The sequence below is a fragment of the Mytilus edulis genome, chromosome 1 (assembly GCF_963676685.1).
Source record: "Mytilus edulis chromosome 1, xbMytEdul2.2, whole genome shotgun sequence".
Taxonomy (NCBI): domain Eukaryota; kingdom Metazoa; phylum Mollusca; class Bivalvia; order Mytilida; family Mytilidae; genus Mytilus; species Mytilus edulis.
The window spans coordinates 58,205,806-58,229,070 of NC_092344.1; the positions used below are offsets into that span (position 1 = coordinate 58,205,806).

A 23,265-nucleotide genomic window follows, 5' to 3' on the forward strand; every position below is an offset into this window, starting at 1 on the left:
TAGCAAATCATATTGAAGATGAAATCATCTTGAGGAAAATACAATTTCAATTATGTTTTGTCGTAAAATAAAAGTTCTCTGACCATTGGATTTATTAAACAAAACCATTGGTGGATACATACATAATCAAAACATTTTATAATTTTGAAGAAGTGCGATCTATCTCGGTAACAACAATATACTACATAAGAAAATGCCTGTCCCAAGACAGGAATATGACAGTTGTTATCCATTCGGTTGATGTGTTTGAACTATTGATCTTGCCATTTGATTTGGGACTTTTCTTTTTGAATTAACTCGGAGTTCAGTATTTTTGTGTTTTTACTTTATACTACCGTTTTTAATTTTTTATTTCTATTTCAAAACTCGTTTCATTGTGTTATTGTTCTCATATCATCGTATAATCATTGACTGGACTTTAAAAACGCAACTCTATATTATTTGTTTTATGCCCATTTCAAGTAAACAATCTTTGAAAAATAAACTGTATAACATAAATTTTATTTATTTCTTAATTGTCTGAAAAAAAGTTTGCAGTTTAAAAGATGAACTGATGGTGTCATCTCAAAAGTTCAAATCATGTGGAATGCACTAAAATCCGGGTTTTCCCATTATCAATGGATGTTTCATCGTCGAAGGCATTGATTGCCTGAAACCAGTGCTAAAATGGTTGTCAGAAAGCTCAACCAATTATCTATAGAATAAAATTTAGAATGGAAACGGGGAATATGTCAAAGAGACAACAACCCGACCATAGAGCAGACAACAGCCGAATGCCACCAATGGGTCTGTTTTGAGTTCTGTTTTGTATTTTCTAATTATCATCTGTCCATGCATTACAGCGTGTTATAACAATCAATTGGTATAAACTTCAGTGCTTCAAATGACTTTTGCAATCTGCAATCGGTTCCATAAAGAAGTATGGTAAGCATGATAAGTAGTTATATGAGCATCATGTCTAATAATTTTGTTAGCACAATATATGTTGCATTTCTAAGGGCCTTGAGTATATTGTCATTTTTTTTTGGTAAGATCTTATTACCAATAAAAAAACATTTGAAAGTATTAACATTGACGTTTTTACGTTAAAATATAATTAAGAAAATATTCTTAGCATAATGATACAAAAAAAAAACCAACAATATCAGCCATAATAAAATTATATCATAGATTGAATCATATGAAATGCGTCTTTTCACATTTTTAATGGTATCGATTTATTGAACCCCTGCATGCACATAATATATTAAATTAAGTCTTGCATTGAAGTTTATTTTTTCTTTTAAAAAAAGTGCACGTTTACTTCTTTTAGAGTATTACTTTAGTTATAGTTATAATTAGACGTTCAAGTATATAAAACATTTTCAACAAATTTGAAAATTTTAAGTTTCTATTTATGTAATAGCAATTAAATAAGATACAAAATGACAATGTTGTCAATCTTTACTATTTAAATAGTTCCGGAGGGTTGTTGTGGATTCCTGGGAAAAAGAAGAATTTTTTCCTTAGATTGGATTTCACCTCAGCAACAGTCATTTCCATCTTTTTTGTATGTCCTTCTTTACCAACTAATCTGTTTACCTTTAATAAAAGTAAATATTGGTGAGTTAGTTCAAAAATGGTTTATTATACTTTTTCAAAATTCCCCGATTTGATATTATAAACTCTCTATTGGTCTAATTTACTACATTACGTAAATTTGTTTTATAAAAATATTTCCCTTATCTTACAACAAAATTATTTCCATTTATCTGTGTATATTATTATTTGGCGGCCTTTTGTTAAGGTTAATTGTTGTTTTTCTGAAATTGGTCAATGTTTCTCAGCGGTATAGTACTGTTGCCTTTATTTATTCACCCCTGTTATTATTGATTTTTTATTTAGATTGTGTTATATATTAAAGTCATTCGTTCAGTGTATATTTACTTGTGTTGATATGTCTTATGATTGAGTTGACCATTTCAATTAATATTTATAGTGTGTCTTTTTATGTTGTGATGTTACACTATTGTTTTAGATTAGGGAAACAGGTTGATACCTAAAAAAACGTATAAGCCCTCTGCATTCGTTTGCACCTGTCCTAAGCCAGGAATCTGATGTTCGGTTGTTGTCGTTTGTTGGTATGGTTCATAAGAGTTTCTCTTTTTTTATATATATTAGACCGTTGGTTATCCCGTTTGTATGGTTTAACAATTGTAATTTTGGGGGCCTGTAATAGCTTGCTGTTCGGTGTGAGTCAAGGCTCCGTGTTGAGGAGGGTTTTTCGACTTATAATGGTTTACTTTTACAAAATGTGACTTGGATGGAGAGTTGTATCGTTGGCACTCATACCACATCTTCCTATATATATTAACACTGACACATGTTTGCGTCTGTCTCATAGCAAGAACCTCTAGTCTTTGATAATATTATTTTATTTTGGTTTATTTGTATGTTTCGGAGTTAAGTCTTGTTAGTGTGGCGTCCATTTTGCAGAACTTGTATAAATTATTGGTTAGAATAGTAGGAAGCCCGTCTTCTGTTGCTGGCTGATCTTGCAGCTTTGAAGACTTATTGGTGACCCCAATGTGTTTCTGCTCTTTGGTCAGCTTGTTAAATTTTTTTCACATTCCCTTTTCAATTCTCAATTCTATCTTTTAATGTTGCATGAGAACTACGAGCCCTCCTCAAATGACCAATATGAATAAATTAAGTAGTATACCACTGTTCAACATATATATATATATATATATATGAGTCTGAAAGATTGTGTAACAATACCGATAAATAGATGGAAAACAAAACGCTAAAAAGTGTTGAATATCATTGCACAAAGATGTTTGTGTAGTATTGTCAATTTTGATGATCCAATACCTATTAAGTTTACTGGTTGGTAGATTCTTACAGACTCTATATATATATATATATATATACATATATGTATGTATGTTTTGTCTAAATTTTTTGAAACTTCTGTAGACAGAGAAACTCTGACAGTTGCGTTTTGTGTGTTGAGCCCTAGCTTTTGTCTATCGGCATCAACAGATTCATACGACACATTTTTCCACTTAAATTGCAATTTTTGCCTTATTTCTTACAATGTATATTAGAAACTTGATAAAGTAAAAAATTACCAGCAAGACAAAATGAACCATCAGTTCAAATGAAAATTCGCAGAGGATTTTTTATTGAAAAATATGTCATATAATTAACAAGTTAAACATTCGTAAGGGATTTTGACAAACAGTTTAACAACATAGAATGTTTACTATAACTTAAACTTTAATTTAACTTAATCTAAAGAAGTAGATATTATTAGCAAGACAAGATCTACATGTCAGTACAAATACAGATATTTTTAGCCTCATTGCTCTTTATTGGCGATTTAAAACTTTTTTGTGTGTTTTTGCTTATTGTTTATTGCAAAACAAAAGATACTTTAAGACACTGTCGCGAATTCTATACTAGTCCACAACATGCATTTTTAAAGATGCAATTTGACAAAGGTTATCGATACTGGCTTTTTAAAGCTTCAAATTGAATTTGAATTATAAAAATATTGTTTTTCGATCTGTAAATACACACAATACATACCCTAATTAGTAAATGATGTAATTCCTCTTCATGTGCATGGTATTTAAAGGTCCACACAATCGCAGTCATAAACCACGAACCAACCTCGTTATTAAGCCAGGCTGAAGTACCTTAATAATATATAATAATAACAACAATAATAATAATAATAATAATAATAATAATTAAAAACTAATTGTTCAGAGGTCTTTCCACCAAAAACCATGTATTTTAATATGAAAGTAGTAAAATAAGGTTTAAAATGTCATTACAATCGTCAAATAATAGCTTATTGTACGCTGATTCCAAAAATATATGGTTTCTATACAAAAAAAAAATAAGGGAGATAATTTGTTACTTCCGGTTTGAAAAATGTTACTTCCGATACTATTTGAATATTTACTTGACACTAATTCCAAAAATATTTAGGTCTTTATACTTTATATTAATAAAGTACAAAAAATAGCTACTTCCGGTTTACACAAGGTCACTTCCGGTTTTTGTTCAAGGTTGAATGGTTTGAAACATATCTCGTGGCTTTTTCATGTATACATATGAGGTAAAAGCAAAGGTCAAAATCTAGAACGGCAAATTAAGCTACGACCTTGAGATTAATTTCAAGGTCATCAAACCAAGGACCTCAAATCAAAAGACCATAGGTTCTAATTATATTTGATTAATGAGTTATATCTCCATACGCGTATTTTACATACAAGAGGGGAGAAACTCCCTTTTAGATTCAACGTACCCTTGCAATCAAAATTTACATGTTACGACATGTCGCAACTAAAAATTTAGTAAACATATTTTGTCAATATCTTATACGGTTTTTGGAAGTAAGGGAAAATAAGCCAAATCCCAAATTTAGAATATGACCTTGAAAATTAACCATGAGTTAATTTTCATTTTTTTGGACCAAGGACCTCAAATCAAAAGATCCTAGGTCTCAATCACTAATGTTTTACAATATAGAAATGCATATCACTTATATCAAGGGAGAATAACTCTCATATGGAGTGTTCGTCAAAATAGGACAAATCATGCAAAGAATATAACGAGCGATTTTATAAAATGAATTTGTCGCTTACTTTTTCGGTTATGGAGGAGATGTAGTCACAAGGAACATAATGTTCGGGGAGATAAGTCCTTCAAAGAAAAGTATTTGGTTTAGAATTGGTGAAAATAATAAGCGCTTAAACTGTATGATACTATATAGGAAATATCTTAGCGACACATTGCAAAACAAAAATTTTATGCGAAAACAAAATTTGGCGGAAGAAAAAAGAATAATAATAATGATCAGAGCAAATACAATAGGTCTTGCCACAGAAAAATGAAAAGACCTAATAATAATAATAACAATAATAATAATATAGGGTTATTACATGAATATTGGGGAATATTGTCCCGAGTAGAATTTTATATTGCACGAGCTTGCGGGTGCAATATATGTTCTATGAGGGACAATATTCCCCAATATTCATGCAATAACCCTTTTATTGTATAGCAATATAATATTTGAAAGTAAAAATTGGTTTAAACTAAGATTTTGTCGTTGATGACATGAATTTTGAAGATTTATTGCACTAGTGCAATATTGGAATTTATTGCACGCTAACTTTTGGTTACTTTCTGTCGGAAATATTATATTACTATGCAATAATAATAATTATTATTATTATTGCCAGCTTACCCAATTTGCATATTTTCTGATATAAAATGCATAGAACCTGTTTAAAACTGTTTTGAATACATATTGAAAGCATATCAGAATACTATAAATGTAATGTTTAGCAGTCAATCATTACAACATTCAAGATTATAAGCTATCCAATCATGCCTCTGTCTCCAGTCCACATCTTACTGTATGCCTATTTGTGAATTAAAATTCACATTTTCTACCTCAAATAGTAAATATAGAATTCTTGTCACAACAGTATCATCTGTAACCATATATCGGACACAATTTACCTAATAAATACACTAGAAGTGTTCAAACAAAGCCATATAGTTGCAATAGTTGAATGTATGCAGATAGCAGTCTGAGATATAAATTCACTGAAAATGTTATAGAGATGACTGCTAACATCTCCTCTCAAATGTTGACAAGTAAGAAGAAATATTAGACTATGGCTTCAGCCCGATAGGTTGTTTCAAAGATTATGTTTGATCGAATAGTTAAGAAACGACATGAAATGATCAAACTATGTGGGTTCCCTTTATAAGGGCACATTTTCAAGAATATAATATATATATTGATATTCTATCAATTACCTTCTGGTGTTGCATATGCAATTAGGAAATCTCAATCGGATGATCAAGAAATGTAGATTGCTGTGAACATTTATGCTGCGTTTCTTGTACTGACGGTACTGAATCGATTTCATCACGTCCTGCCGTTGACAACTTTTCAAATACTTTCGGCAGTTCGCTATTGCTCTCTGAAGTGTATTCAAAACATTTAATACCGACATAACTGCAAACCACACAAATTAATAGTTTAGCTATGCACGGAGTACATGTCATCAGAGGTCATTACTCGAGGAAACAATTTCTTTTCATAAACTCGTTATGCTGCGACTTAAACTGGTAATGCACGTCTTTTATTTTTACAACTGAATGACTATCCGTCAGGAAGCTGGTCCTTTAATATTGACATGACTTGTAATACATATGTCTAAGAATTGCAACACATAAATTGGATAATTACACATAAACTTAGTTATACGGTCCTTCAAGAAAGTCTTGGAGTACTTTGTTTTTGATATCGTAAGGATGGTCTATATTCTATTTTATGAGTTTCAAACTAATTAAATGTTTGACTTTCCAGTGCATTTCTTTTGAAAAGGTAAACATGTGTTACAATATACGTTTGTGGTATTTTACATGTTATATTAATATAATTGGGCTTTTCTTATTATTAACATATATTCATGAAACTGTTCTTTGATTTTGACTGCCGTATTTTCCTTTTTCCCTTTGTCTTGCATACTTTCAATTTAATGTACATGTATTGCTGTTTATACAAATCTTTTTAAGGATACACGGACAATTTTAAACTAAAAGCTTTGATAAAGTTTGAAAATTAAAATAAAGATCAGTCAATCCTTGGGTCGAAATCTGTAATCTTGTCTAGAGTGACGTTTTTGTACCTTACACATTCTACAATAAGACAAATCAGACTCGTTTACTTTTGTTTTGGTTGATTAAGAACTGGTAGGTGTTTGTGGTCGTTTTTTGGGGGTTTATTTTCTTTAAAACAAAATGATCTGTGTGTGATACTTACTCTCTTTAATATCAAGCTGTAGTTCAGTAAAATTACTGACAGAAACAGACTTATCGTCATGTTTGATAATGCATCTGTACTTCCCTTTGTCATTTTCTGAAACATTCTTTACAAACAAGCTCCTGACGCTTTTCATCTGTTGGAGGCGATATTTATTAGAGTTGCTCCATTCTGTTATACGATAGAAATCTCTTTTCTTTACTTTGGTCTCTAAGTTATCCCATTCCCAATACACATTTTGTATTGACTTGGAAGACTTGACAATACATTCGATCTCAATCTGCTCACCAGGCTTAACTAAGTGGACAGTTTTATCTATCGACGCTGTTTCAACTTGCATAGAATGAAATTAAAGAATTGAATAACCGTGTTCAAAATATATTTTATTTTAGCTAAATAATGACGTTAAAATACTTGAACGTGGAACTAAAAGATCTGATTATACCTGCAAACACCCGGATCGATCAATACAATTTTTAAACATGAGTCATAGCAACTTTGTTTTAATCCATATTGACAACAGTTTCCATAAACAACTTGACTTTTATGACACTTTGTTTTAATCATATCAGGGAAGGTGTGCAAAAAAAACCCAAAAAAAACCAGAATTCCCCAGTAAATTTAAAAGTGGATGTCCATAAAAAAAAACCTGACAAATTCAAGAGGGGCGAAAGATACCAGAGGACCATTCAAACACATACATCGAAAATAAACTGAAAAAGACAAACAAACAAATAATAGTACACAAGAAACAACATAGAAAACTTAAGACTGAGCACCACGAACCCCACCAAAAACTTGGGGTGATCTCAGGTGCCCCGGCTTAAGCGTATAATATATAATGAACGGAACGAGTGGAAAACAACTGTCATATATCTTTATATAAGAATTCAAAACCACATAACAGGTCATTTACCGATTTTAGATTTCTTTTTGTTCTATTTGAGACCCAAATCAAACTAATGCAGATATAAGGTAAAAGACCGAATCAGCCTTTTCTTGTCATTTTCTTAATATATCAAATCAAATATCTCGAAAAGAGCTCCATAACCTATCAATATTTTTTTATTCTGTATAATAACAAATGTCCTACCGCCTTATAGTTTCAATTTCAAATTCGATATCTTTAAAATTTCACTTAAGTACGTCCTTGAGATAAAATATAACGAGGTTGATAATTAAACCATAAGTATCTGGAACCTATCATATGTAGAAAAAAAAATTATCCAGATTGGTCAAATCTTTAAAATGAATCGTTATTATTTCAGCTTCAGGTTAATTTGTTTTTTAAATGAATATGAAAGTATATCACTACAAACCATTAAAAGTCTGAAATGGCCTATATCTGTACTCGACTGTACTGATTTGTACTCGATCAGTCTGAATTCGTCTGAGATTTACTTGATAATACTCTACTGTCGTCTGAACCATACTTAACAGTCTGAATTTGTACATGACCAGTACTTAACCATTTTATACGAGTCTGAACCGTACTCGACCTAGTCTGAACCGTTCTCGACCTAGTCTGAACCATACTCAACCTAGTCTGAACCATACTCGACCAAGCCTTAACCAACATATACCTATTCTCTATATTCTCTATCTATCAACTGAATTTTATCAATTTAGGATTTTTTTTAATAAAAAAGAAATTTGAACAACAACTTGAAATTAAAAATGTATTCAATACAGTATTGAAATTAAAATTTCACAATAATCAATCATAATATAACTTCAACTCAATATTAATCAACACTTACATAATAATATATATCAACTTTTAAAATATAAATAAAACAAGCTGATCAAATAATCTAAAAAATGAATTGTGATTAACATTTTCAATATTATTCAAAATTTTATGAATATTTCGGAAGTATTTTATGGTAACTGGACTATTTTCACCATTAACTTAAGCCTAGTATAGATTTATGGTGTCAGTTGAGTTCTGGTAATAATGCAGTGAATGTTTTTTTATTAAGATAATTATTATAAAATAGTATATAAAACAACTTAATAAATTATAAAAAGATGAGAGCTTAATTGTTTTGTTTTATTAAACCAAGAATTTAATATAATCATGATAATTGAATTTCCATAGCAATCCTTGATAACCTTTTAAAAAAAGGAAATGTATTCCAAAGTAACAGTAAAAAATATTTTCAATTAATTTAAGTATTTTTTTGTCAAATTAACATGACATACATAATGCACTTTAATATGTTCTAATTACATCAGTACATGTGTGTTTTACAGGTAAAAAGAAAGCCCTACTTTCTTAGATTCGTGTATAACTTATCTAGTACATACATGTATATTCGAAAGGCCTTGTTCTTTAATTTAAACAGGATGTTGCAATTTTGAATCAATGTTATTTAGAATTTAATACCTCTGGCCAGGTGTGATCTTATTTATAAAGTTATATATAATATATTTTTTTCTATCCTAAATATAATCAGAGATATATTTCTCTTATAAGGTTAACATTCTTTATAAATTTTGTTGGCTGTTGTTATATATGTCAGTTAAAAAGAAATGTATTTTAACAGTTAAAAAAGTAGAGGTTCAGACTGGTCGAGTATTGTTCAGACCTTTGGTTAAGTATGGTTTAGACTGGAAAAATAGGTCGAGTACATGTCGAGAATGGGTTAAGACTGTTTCAGACTGGTCGAGTAATAGTTCAGACTATTTTCAATCTACAGATAAGGGTCAAGTACGATCCAGTACAGTCAAGTTATGGTTCAGACTGGAATCGAGTAATGTCAAGTAAAAATCAGATCAATTCAGACTGGTCGAGTAAAAATCAGTACAGTCGAGTACAGATATAGGCCATTTCAGACTTTAATAGTTTGTAGTGTATGCATTTTATTTTTCAAAATATAAAGAATGGATGAGGTTCGCAATCATTTAGCTGCTGTCACTACTAAAATAGTGAAGTGTTTTCAATATGTTTAATTGGTTGGACCTTTCACTACAGGGAGAGTAATATTTAAAATTTTCAACCATATTTTACATACAAAAGAACAACAAAAATATAAATTATAATATTACTGCGCACTTTATGGATTCCGCTGATTTTTTTGTTTTGTTGTAAAATCTAAGGCATGATTATGCTATTTAGGTTCAAACGTTGTTTTGTTATACAGTTATCATATATGATAAGGTTGGACTTATGTTGAACATCTTTCAAAATATGTGCGTTATTTAATTCAACATTTGTTTTAATTATCGATTAAATATATACGTTAATCTAGAGAAAAAAACATAATGTTTGAAAGATACAGCATTCTTCTGTTAAGAGTTAACAATTAATCAATTATGCAAACATGACCAGTTATGTTTTAAAATGGTTAACTTCCTTACCAGAACGACAAGCCTGAATAAAAACAAGTCTCGGTTTGCCATGTAGACTGTCACAATTAGCAGTTGAAAAGCAATCTGTTAACTCTTTTATCTCAACGAGCAAGCAATCAACTCCAAACACTTTTGTCCCCACGCCGTGGCTCATTATTATCAAAATAACACATTCTGCACTGATCTCGTCCTTTTGTAACTGTTCAGCAGAATTTTGCAGGAAAGATTGCATACCCTAAAATTAATAATTTCCCTGCGCTAAAATATTATCTAACCATTCATCGTGATTCGGGATTGTTGAAAAAAAAATTACAAGAGTAACGATCGTAGCTTTAGTAAAACATTTTACATTAAAAATAAATAGCCAAGAAACTAAGTTTTAAATTTCATTTGTTATTGTCTTTTTTTTTCATTTTACAAAAAAACCTGTAGGGATAATTTGAATGCGAACTTAAAATTATTTTTCATTTTTGAAAATATGATCGTCGTAAAGTTCAATCTGTTTGTACTTCGAGAAATATCTAATTACAGACAGTTTTCAGTACTTCAGTACTGACATGATTTATAAAAAAATTGTTCGTTTATAAATTTTGAAATTATAAAGAAACTAAGGTTTCGACTCCATCGTGCAAAGTAGACCTAAGATGGATTTGAATTTTTTTAAGTTTTTTTTGTCATAAATCTCTTCAACTGTTTCGGTTCTTTTACATCCTCGGTGTTCAAAAATTTGGCTTTGAGTGTCCGAATGAATGCAAATCAAGAAAAGCGCTTTGGACGCATAAAACTATTAAACGTGTTGTTTTCAATCTTTTTTATTAAGTTACATGTATGCATAAAACTGTATCTACTGAACACGTCAACTCTAGTATCGGTTGATGTTGTTTAATTTATATCCAGATCCAGTGATTTATATTTCATTTGTGCATAGGACGAGATGAAAATAACAAGACTTAGTATTACAATAGGAAGGTCCTGGTAAACCGAGTGGATCGAGATGAATTACGGGAATCGTGAATGCCACTGTACAATGAGGCTGTATTTGACAAATACTGATGCCTTGCAATTAGCCTTTCTATGCGATATATTGAATTTAACGTCCCTTGTTAACAAGACATGGTTGCAAATTTTGGCATCCCGCATAGCAAAATAGATGCCCCATTTTGGCAAGCGATTAACCAACGGTCGAATAAAAACTAAGGGATGTTTGCAGGTCTTAAAATGGTCAGATATATATAAGATGTGGTATGAGTACCAATGAGACAACTCTCCATTCAATTCACAATTTGTAAAAGAAAAAACATTATAGGTCAAAGTATAGTCTTCAACACGAAGCCCTGCTCACACCGAACAGCAAGATAAAAAGAGCCAATACTGGTCATATGTTTGCATTCATATTTTATATTTTTTAACCACAAGGCATTACACACATTGCTTAAAAAGCAATGAAAAATATGCCAAAATAGTCTAATTTTGACAACTCGCAATTCTTATCTAACTATGATGTAAGTACAAATGAATGATATGTTTGGTACAAGATGTCAAACACAGATGTAAATAGTTATTACGTTTAGTACATGACGATGTTTTTGGTAAGAAGTACAAACATATATTATATATTGATTTTATTTCTTCTTAATCATTGACCGTTAGTGAATTAGAACTTTTAACGTTTGTTAAGAATATTTACGCGCTATCTTCAAACACTCACTGCATTCACGTTAGTATTGTTTATATCTTGGTGTCGTTTTGTATTGTGGTTGATGGCTGCCTAAATATATAATTTTCATTGATATCTGATTACCTTTGCTGTTAAATCTTGTTCTTGAAACACAGTAAAATGAAGTTCCGAGAACAATGATGTTAAATTCTCTGCATCCATATTAGAAGCATCTCGATTTTGCAATGGTCCATCAAAATGTACATTGTTGATAATGAAAACTTTTCCTCGACACTCATTCTGAATTGTGTATGCGTGCTGCAAAATATAAAGCTAACTTTTGAGACGATTAAATGTTTGGAGCACTTTTCTAAGATAATTTTTACGAGAATTGAATACTATACATGAATACGATAGAAATCAAATTCCAGTAATAAACTGTTTGATTATAGATTGATCATCAAAAGCAATTTGCCCTTTTAAAAATACAAAATGTGAAATTGACCTTTTTTTTTAAAATAATTCTGCATCAACGTTTTATGTTTTGCTTATTCAAACGAAACTGCTATCAATATCAACCAACATGTAGAAGTAAACCTAACCGGAATGGTATATATACCTAAATAACAGTGCATAATGCTTTCTATCTCGTTTGTTTTAGATTTGTGTATCGAAAACAAAACGGTGAAAGCCATATAACGTTTATTACAAGCACTCGTATTTCGTGAACACTTATTTCATTTATATATGACATTTAAGAGAAGATAGTGTGAAACACCATTTTGCACATAAGCCTTTGTAGGTTTTGTGGACTCAAAATCAGACTCATTAAAATTAAACTTTGGTATAATATATAGAGTAAACAGATAATATTGTGAATGATTAAAAAAAACAACCCGCACGTTCGTTTTTAGGTAAACATTCTTCATTTATCACTTACCTGTAAGAAGAAATCGACTCTATTGTTTTATCTAGATTTGTTATCCTTATTTTGGCGTACACAGTAAAGACATATGTGTATTTTAATGTATATGTAAAGTTATTACTGTCGCTTGGTTTTTTCACTTTAAGATTTCATACCAGAAACAATCAAAATAATTTCTACTAAAAATATTATATCCTAGAAAAGTATATTTCTTGCTGCACTAAATGAACTCCTCATAGATACAAAGATTCAAATTTTGTTTGCCAGACGCGCGTTTGGTCTACACAAGACTTGTCAGTGACGCTCAAATTAAATAGGTTAAAAAGACTAAATAAATAACGGAGTTGAATAGCATCGAGGACCAAGGATTTACAATATCTTACATCTTTTCCATAGTCGTGAATACACCAAGGACTTTTGGGATCCTTTATTTTGATGACCTTATCTTTCAGCATATCCTCGTTTTCTAATTTGTTTGGAGGCCATTCTTCAATGAATAAAAAGTGTACAGCATGTGATAATATAATTGTAATAGTAATGCAATGTAAAAGCTTACAATACAGTTTTGGTTGTCTTCAATGTAAAAGATTTATTTGTTGACGAGAAAAAAATTGCAAATTTTTTGTAAGCATAATCTTATCTCTGGTGTAAAGTTTTCTGATTGGCAATCAAATCACATCTTTTTGTTCTTAAATTTTGTTTAATAAGGAATTAGGTTAATGATATTTGTTAATCTCAAAATATAGTTTTTATGTTGAGAATTATATATACGGTATTTGTTGTTCATTCTTACAGTCTAAAATTTATTCAGAATTTGTTAATATAGACCAAGAGAAATTTGAAGAGTTAAAAATAGGTTCAAGGTTACCTATTTTAGAAGAGTGTAGGGTGATTTCTGAAGTTTGTTTCGGTTTTTTCCTTTATCATATAACCAAATATGTTAGTGTTACTTTTAATTGTCTGCGTAACTGATCACGCTTTAATGAGATTTGGACATCTGTTCATTACCATTGCCTTGAATCTCCCTAATCATGCATTCCATCTCATGTGAGGTACAATGCTTGTCTACGTAATTTTTCTCTTATAAATTAAATCTAAGTTTATTTTATGCAGACTGTTTTGTATATATCAATGTTGTGTTGATTCTTGCTTACTAAAAATACACTACATTTGAGGGCCTCAGTAACGAAAAGTCCTGCGGATTACTTTTATCATCCGCGACTAGAATGGAGAATTGTCTTATCGGCACACTGCAATATCTTCTTTATGAAAGATGTATGTCCTTTTGTGCTTTTTTAATACATTTTTTTTTTAAAGTAATTGTTCATCAATCCACCATTTTCATCATACAAAATGTCTGTACCAAGTCAAAAATATGTCAGTTTTTATCCTTTCGTTTGTAGTGTTTGAGCTTTTTATTTTTCCATCTGATTAGGGACTTTCTTTTTTGAATTTTGCTCGGCGTTTATTTTTTTTTTATTTTACTTTTTTTTAATTATTAAAAATGAATTGATATCTGTCCAAACAAAAGTTTGATAAATAAATGTTTAACATTGGTAATAAACACTAATACCAGTTGTACATACGTCATTTGTCATTATTTGTATTATTAAATTTCAAAATGGTTTTTTAAATTTTTTTTTAACCTTAAGTTAATTTTCTTATGAAGTTTGAAAAAGAAAAGAAAAAAGAAACAATTTTTTTTAAAGTTCTTACAGATTTTCATATAGTTATAGTTCAAAGTGTAATACTCAAGAAAATAGATAAGATCAAGGCCACTGAATTTTTGGTTTGCCCAATACAAGTTTTCATTCCTAAAGCGAAGCGTATACTTACTTAATGGTTCTGTCTTGTTGTCTCTTTTTTCAACTTCTATAACATAGGGTGCCAGGGCTTTGGCAAGCTCTTCGTTGTTACTCTCCAGAAAAGCGTCATGCAAAGCCGATACACCTTTCTTTCCTCGATAGTTCAACAAATCTAAAATCTGTCTCGTTTTCTTGTCTGTTTCGTCTATTTGCTTAAATTGTGTAAAACAAGGAAATATTTATAAGTCAAGACAGAACATTTTGAATGACCGAAAATTTTTACATTATTCGTTTATTTAATTGCATAATGGTTATACGTGAAGTACTAATTTATCTTGAAATAGATATGGGGAGTAATTTATCCCTTGCTATGACTCAGATCGTCTTTGTATGTACATTTTCTTTTCTTTACTGTTGTTTTTCTTTTGGACTTCGTATTTTATTGTCATGGCGTTTTCATTTCGGTTTATGAGTTCAAGTTCCTTTTTGGTATTTTTCGCTTCTCTTTACCAGTTATATATTTTAAGGTTTAAATTTAAAATCAAATATACAAACACACTGTTTGTTAATTATCTGGATAAATATACATTGTGATAAAAATAAAATTGAGAATAGAAGAAACAGCTATAACTCCTTCTTGCACGTTAAAATATACTAGTATTATAGTCATGATAGTTCAATAACACTGCCATTTAAAGATGGTAAAGACAAAGTCATCTCTCAAAATCTTCATGTTGAAAATAGTTTTACGTCATAACATTGTTATCAAATTGACTTTGATTCAATTACATTGGTATCTAAAAATCAAACATTTTAAGAACTCGAGCTTAAGTATTGTTACACGTCTAAGTGCGCAGGACATGTTTCAATTACAACTTTACAGTGTATTCTATGAAGAACAATAATGAGTGCACATGAATTCAAATACATGCAACTATGTAAATGCTGACTTGTCAATTGTTTTCATATAGCAAAGTAACGAAACTAAATCTATCTTATTGCCATAATTTTGAAGGTAAAACAAAGCCCAGTTAAAATGAAAGATATAAAGATGAATGGATAACAGTCAGATATGATGTGTAGTTGTGTGATGTATGTCAAATGCCTGTCAACTGATGGCTTTGACATTTACAAACGATAAACAAATATTTGTAAAATAAAATAAATGTCTAACCAAATTTAGCTCATATCATCTGAATCAACCTTTGTTCTGTTTGTGGCTTAAGGTGGTATGGATGTCTTTCACCATCTTAGATTGTGAAAAACAGAGAATCTAAGGTTTTTTTTTATCAAGTTAGCAAAATTTGATGCAGGAATGTAGGTAACAACTATGAATTTGCATTTAAAAGAACAAATTTATATAATTATAACTTCTGAATATTAATATTTTCACAAATGTAAATTATTTTTGCTTGATTTTTATTTTTTTTAATTGGCATTTTAAGGAGAGGTAACACTGAAATAGTGCATTTTCTGAAGGAATCTACATGGAATTTTGCTATTTTGAATTTTAGCCGGGAGAAACGCACGATGCCCTTATCTTTTCTTTTGATATTATCAAAGCATTTTCTAAAAGCCATCTTCTCGTATTTTATTTTACAATTCTATCATTTAGTTTACCTTCTAATCACATAATGATGTTTTTTCCTGTATAATCCATACAAAATGTGCCATTTTGTCACAACCGGTAGCTTGAGAAAATGCACGGTGGCCTATCATTTTTATTGTATTTTTGAAATATGTATCAATAGATACTACGTTTTGGCAAAGTATCAACAAATTCTATCATTTCTAATTTAGACTCCCATACCACCTTAATTATGTTACTTAATCTTTGTTGTACAAAAAAAAACCCACAAGAAACCTTAAACATGAGAGCGTTGAATTTCTTTTCGAGGTTTCTTAAATTCACTAGCTAAATAATCATGTGACGAGATCAGACGTATAGTTTAAGGACCAAAACTTGTCACCAGTTTATCATTCAATGGTTTTACTATTGAAAAGAATATATTCACCCTATGAAAATGTTCGTCTAAATTAAAAGAAACGAAAACATATTTTTTTCTGAACGGTTGGAGCCCTGGCTCTCAAGTGCTTTGACAATTGTTTGTAACTAATCATTTATTTTCTCTCATTGACGTTTCATAGACATTACTGTTTTTACACATTAACAAAACCTGGTCTGTTCTCCTGATATGCTGGGCAGCCCAATGATTCTAAATACGTTTATGAACTAACTTTACCTTTTTTATAAGGGAACTTACTTTGACAGTTTCGTACATTTCGTCATTAAAAATTTTCATTTGATAAAGATGACCTCCAACTTCATCAGGATTGGCCAAGCATCTCACTATTTTAACTCTATTTTTCTTGAAAGCATTTTTCCAATCAAAATTTTCAGAAGCCATTTCTGAAACATACATTGTAATTCATTGGTTGATTATTTTTTGTCGAAACGTCATATAGTAATTTGCTATGCACTGTAATTGACGAGTTGGCTAGAAGTTGTTTTTATACACATATATGATATACATTGTAACATAATAAATCAAATACCGCTTCCAACATCTTTTCACATATATTACAGAAACCTTCTGTACGGAAATTGCATTTTTTATAAATAATTCAGAAATTATTTGATGGTTCATATCCGAAGATTGTTATAAATAAATTGATATTTGAGAAAAAAAATATACATGAAAAGGTCAAATAAAATCTAGGACCAAAATAGGCGAACAAATGAGTCTCCTGTTTTGGATTAATTTGATTGAAAATGGAGTTCGTTTGATTCCAGAAGTAATTTGTTTTGCCTTGGTTTGTCTTTTTAATTGATAAGTTATATTTGATCATCAGACAACTACTGCTGCTTAATTAATTATATTCTTTGACAATGTTTGTTTTAAATATATGTACAAGAACTATATATTGGTAGTTGATCTCTTGGGCTTTCTCATACACAACAATTACCTGGATAAAACGATAACTTGACATTTCAATCAAACCCCTGCTTAAGTTAAAATTACTCAAATAGTCGATAACTCTGTATCTTTGAATATTTAAATCATGCATAAAGTAAAAGAAGAGGGACGAAAGATACCAAAGGGACAGTCAAACTCATAAATCTAAAACAAACTGACAACGCCATGGCTAAAAATAAAAAAGACAAACAGAAAAACAATAGTACACACGACACAACATAGAAAACTAAAGAATAAACAACACGAACCCCACCAAAAACTAGGGGTGATAACAAAATAACAAAAAAAAAAACTCAGAAGAAAATTCAAAACGGAAAATTCCTTCTCAAATGGTAAAATCAAAAGCTGAAACACATCAAATTAATAATGCTGACTTAGTACAGGCATTTTCTTATGTAGAAAACGGTGGATTAAACATGGTTTAAGAGCTAGCTAAACCAAACGTGTATGACAGTCACATACAATTTCATTATCATGACAACGATGTGTAAACATATCCAATAGACATAATAAGTAAACATATATACATTCGGGGTACAGCAGTTAACATTGTGTCATAATATTCTTAAGTACTATAATAACGAGCTTTGTCAACAAAGATATAGACAAAGGCATGTTGACAAAACATTTACAAAAACCGAAAGACAGGAATAGATGAATTTACCATAGAATATCACACAATGACGAAAAGTATAAGAATGGAGCTTCGTCAGATGGATATTTCTAACAATAGACTTTACAGTAAATATATTAATTTACGATGACATATATAAAGAATAATATAACACGTTATAAAGATGATTAACAACGTCAATAACTAGAATCTATACTCAAGACCATTGTGTATCCTTTGTGAAGTTGGTAGGGAATATTTTTCAACAACAAGGTCTTGGTATCTTCCGATGAACTCTTTAAAAAAAAAGAGACGAGTGGTTCTTTGACAACCTTCTGATGCATCAATTTTCTGCACAGACATTGGTGACGTTCACAAAGTCTGAGTAGCAGCTGCAAGCTCTTGAATACCGAATGAGTTGGGAAACGTAAATCCCATATGCAGATAAAATTGGTCAATTGCTACTCAAGTGGGGGAAATTGTCATAGATTCTGGTACTGAGTTGACTGCTCATGTCAAATTCGTGATATAAGTCTAAACATGAGACAGATGAAGCAATGTCTGTGGTTCTTTTAATGATAGTTTTTGAGGATATATTCATGGAACCAAATCAGAAAAGTTTGCAATGTTAATGGGAAGAACATCAATATCTTTGAATGTCAAATTAAATGATCCGGTTTCTTTGATCTTTTTTGTTTGACAAGTGTCTGAAGTAACTCCGACTCATTTTGAAAAGTTGAAGAGGTTTGGTATCTCTCAGTATAAAATGTATGACGTTTGTTTTTATTTTTATGTTGAATAGCATTGTAGCTTATTTCATTTAGACGATTTTTCAATTTCACATGAAATGGTGGTAGTTCAGGATTGCAAAATGTTACAAATTTAGTATTGTTTCAGAGAAAAGACAAAATAAACGTTTTATATCAATTTGCGATGCACCAGCTTTTCGGGGGTGGGGAAAGATGAATCAACGAGATAAACATATAACACTACCCTTAAGTTAGGAATCTAAACATATCGTTCTATCTCCACGTTTGTTACACATTACAAGTCAAATGTATCTATCATCTATACGCTTTAAAACTAGTTTAACGCATCCTTAGTTGTAAAGACTAGTGCATGTACTCTTGTTAATAAATAAAATCATCATAGATACCAGGATTATAATTTTATATTTACGCCAGACGCGCGTTTCGTTTACAAAAGACTCATCAGTGACGCTCGAATCAAAATATGTTTAAAAGGCCAAATAGAGTACGAAGTTAAATATCATTGAGGACCACAAATTCCTTAAACTGTTGCCAAATACAGATAAGGTAATCTATTCCTGAGGTAGAAAAGCCATTTTTTTTCAAAACAGTTAATTTATAATTTTGAACATATCAACGATAACTTAAAGGAGAAATATTTGTTCTTTTCATGAAATCCGACAAACGATACTATCAGTTTAGAAGTTCACATCCTGGTGTACTTTATATATAATATTGATTTGAATATATTTGCCTATGATCTCCGAAAATATAACAACAATGATTTTAATGAAATACCATCACATCCGCTATATCCGGTAAATGTAGTTACAATATCCTCACTTAATATTTTAGAAACTTTGTGTAAAATACGTAGGTAAATGTAAAATAAAATATTTTTATTTGCATTGTTCTGTTGGGGTTCTGTAAGCGTTAATTTTAGACATATGTCTAAGAACATGTATACTTTAAGTATATTAGAACCACGAAATGTTTTGTCCACCACGAAACGGTTTTGTCAATAAAAACGTGATTTCTTGTCCCAGCCACTTGAAAAAAAATGTTTTTGATCTTTACAAGTAATATTTTGTGCAGTCAGTAAATTGAACTAGATTTAACATTTTAAATAAAAAAAAACATACTTTTTTTAGAGGGATTAATAAGATTTTGATTCCTGAATGGTTCAAATAACCAAAATGGCATGTCCCTAGACCTCCTGTTCAATATTCATACTCTAAACTATTGTAAAAAAGGTAGAAATAAATGTTATGTTTACTTAGTTTAAGTTCTTTAATTATTCAAAAGTATGTTTAGGGCTAACATATTTTAATAAACAGCTTTTGACAAAGAATTTTGAATTTTACAAGGTGTGTCCTATAACATTCCTGACAAAATGTCCGCTACGGAACGAAGTAATTAAAGGAGAAGGTCCGGTAAGGGACGATTTTGGCCTCAAATTTCAGGTTCATCTGACTAAAGATTTTGTACACTTTTTAAACACTTATGTGTCTATTTCAGTTAACTCAATTAGTTTATGTGAAAGATTTTAACTGATTTAGTCAATAAAAATGCTCTGACTCGAGCTTAAATATGAAAAATCTATCAAATATGCCAAAAAATGTCACTTTTCAGATAGTTTTTGTCAGAAAGGAAAGTGGCCGCATCCGTTTTCATCCTCAACCTTTATATATGTTAAGTATTATCATCAAATACAACTTACATTTAAATTTTAAGAATGAACACAAATGCGGCCACTTTCATTTAAGACAGAAACCGTCTGAAATTTAACAAAAATGCTAAAATTGTGACGATTTCAGTAATTTAGCATGACTTAATGATGCTAGCTCCCGATATATGAGCATTGTATTGTATAAAATAGCCCTTTTTTCTGTAGCAGAAGCATTATTCTTTCCGATAAATAACTAAAAGTTTACATTTTAACATTTTTGTAAAACTGTTATATTTTTGCGCCAAAAAGGGGTCTTACTGGACCTACTCCTTTTGCTAATAAACAGTTTTATAAAATCAATTATTGCAAGAAATATAAATATTAGGGTCTTACAAAAGAAGTGATACTTTTATAACGGTAGTTAAATTGTTGGCAAAAAGAATTGAGCACATCAAATGAACCAGATTGATACCGTATTTTTGTTAACGTCCACTACGAAACGGGTCAAACCTCCTTCAGTATCAGGTTTTAAAATTATAAAAAAAATATCAGTGTACAGCTTAGTACCTGCGTTGATGAATAGAAACATGCTTGTTACTATTGCAATATAGGGATTGATGTCAACAACAAAACGTTTTGTCCACCAAAAAATATTTTATATATCAACTACGAAACTTATTAAATGTCCACTACGTAACATGAGTTGTACCTTCATATGTGAAGTTCTGCCTAATCTTTATCGATAAAAGATTTGTTCTCCAATTGAAAAAAAAAAAAGATCTTCCTAGTTTATATAAAGTAAAACAAACTGGAATGTCTATAGGAGACATTATTTAAAATGCAATAAGATGTGCGTTCAGAAGCAGTTTCGTAGTGGACCAATGTCCCCTACGAAACAGTACATAAATTATGAAAATAATATCATTTTAAAGTGTATTTAAGATTGCACTTTTTATTAACAAACAGGTCTACAGTAGAGGTACTCAAAATAAATTTAAATAAAAGTTGATTTTCCATTTGTTTAAGGTCTGAAATTCACACTTTTATTGAAAAACGCCCAAATAATTATGTCAATCGAATTATTTATTTCAAGGACATAATTCTATCAACACAACACGCCCTCATACACACTTTATTAACCGGCAAAAAAAAACTATTCATCATTCAAAAAAGGAAACCTAGTTCGGTTTAATGAGAACATTTAAAGTTTATTTAAACAAGATTATAAATACTTACAATATTGCTCTTTTTGACTATTTTGTGTTAAACTTACTTCCTAGTTTATCTATTTATACATTTTCAACTATGACGTTGTCAAATATAAGGGAAAACCCACACATATATATATAATCGATCAGGTGTTAATTTTGGTTAGAAACAAGCATTTATTGGTTAGAGGTATAGGGGGAGGGTTGAGATCTCACAAACATGTTTAACCCCGCCGCATTTTTGCGCCTGTCCCAAGTCAGGAGCCTCTGGCCTTTGTTAGTCTTGTATTATTTTAATTTTAGTTTCTTGTGTACAATTTGGAAATTAGTATGGCGTTCATTATCACTGGACTAGTATATATTTGTTTAGGGGCCAGCTGAAGGACGCCTCCGGGTGCGGGAATTTCTCGCTACATTGAAGACCTGTTGGTGACCCTCTGCTGTTGTTTTTTATTTGGTCGGGTTGTTGTCTCTTTGACACATTCCCCATTTCCATTCTCAATTTTATTTATAAATGTTGATGAAAATAACAGTTTAAGAATTTAGTACGTTGGTACCGGATTTCCAACATGCTTATGAACAAAAGGACGCTGATACATGTGCAATTTGCCTAAGGGATTGTACACTTAAGAGTTTCTTAATTTAATCAACAGGGTTTATTAGAAGCAAGAATGTTTTATTACACATAAGTTGGATGCCGCACTCGCACTACCATTTTCTATCTTCAATAGACCGTGACTACCTTGACCAAAACATTTAACCTAAAGCGGGACCGACGGACGAACGGATGGACAAACGATCAAACGAGCGGATGTACAGATCTTCAAATATAATGCACTTAAGTGGAGCATACAAAGTTTCAAATATCATTTCAGTATCGAAGTAAAGATTCGAACGTGAACAAATAAAGCGCGCATAGTCTGTTGGACATTTTAAAATCAATTTCAAACATCCACATTAGCTTAGTCTGAGTCTACATATTACATTTTTAATCAATTCAATTACTGTAAAGATTATTTCTCTAGAGTGAAACACTTCCTTTGGTTGTGACACAAAACAATAAAAAAAAAACATTTTACTATTTGTTTTGAGAGTCAGCATCTAACTAGTCTATATCTACCACTAACATGACTAAAGATGATGTTTATCATATCTCATCATTATAACGTAACATATAGAAATAACTCCTCTGCACATGCATTTGGTAAAATCTAACGGAACTTTTGGTCCCCAATGCTTTTCAACATCGTACTTTATTTGACGTTATGTTTTACTTTCTGATTCGAACGTCACTGATGAGTCTTTTGTAGACGAAACGTCTGTTGTAAATATTCCAATCTTGGTATCTATGATGAATTTATTTATCACCACTCGTAAATATAACCTTCCCAGTAGTCAGCGTTTCTGTGTTTACATGCATAATTTGTGATATGGTCATCATTATTAATTTACTGTAAACAAATTATTTA

General features: G+C 30.6%; 1 protein-coding gene and 1 long non-coding RNA gene across 2 annotated transcripts in view; one reads left to right on the plus strand and one right to left on the minus strand.

The window, feature by feature from the left end:
- The window catches only part of LOC139485827 (uncharacterized), a 971,519-nt gene that overhangs the window by 800,971 nt on the left and 147,283 nt on the right, over positions 1 to 23,265 (plus strand). The gene's annotated exons all lie outside the window — the stretch shown is intronic.
- LOC139485672 (caspase-2-like) lies at positions 1,373 to 21,922 on the minus strand. Its single transcript, XM_071270306.1, has 10 exons — positions 21,825 to 21,922; positions 16,844 to 16,989; positions 14,611 to 14,791; positions 13,158 to 13,261; positions 11,994 to 12,167; positions 10,202 to 10,427; positions 6,839 to 7,171; positions 5,827 to 5,993; positions 3,574 to 3,683; positions 1,373 to 1,581 (listed from the first exon to the last, which is right to left on the minus strand). Exons 2-8 carry the CDS (start codon positions 16,985 to 16,987, stop codon positions 5,848 to 5,850), a joined length of 1,308 nt encoding a protein of 435 aa, XP_071126407.1. The 5' UTR covers positions 16,988 to 16,989; positions 21,825 to 21,922; the 3' UTR covers positions 1,373 to 1,581; positions 3,574 to 3,683; positions 5,827 to 5,847.

Excerpts from the sequence above, each read along its gene's own strand:
- LOC139485672 (XM_071270306.1), bottom strand. The coding sequence starts at position 16,987 with ATGGCTTCTGAAAATTTTGATTGGAAAAATGCTTTCAAGAAAAATAGA. Across the intron at positions 12,168-13,157 it reads TTCACGACTATGGAAAAGAT|CACGCATACACAATTCAGAA; the intron begins GTAAGATATTGT and ends TATATTTTGCAG. Across the intron at positions 10,428-11,993 it reads AACAAGATTTAACAGCAAAG|GGTATGCAATCTTTCCTGCA; the intron begins GTAATCAGATAT and ends TATTAATTTTAG.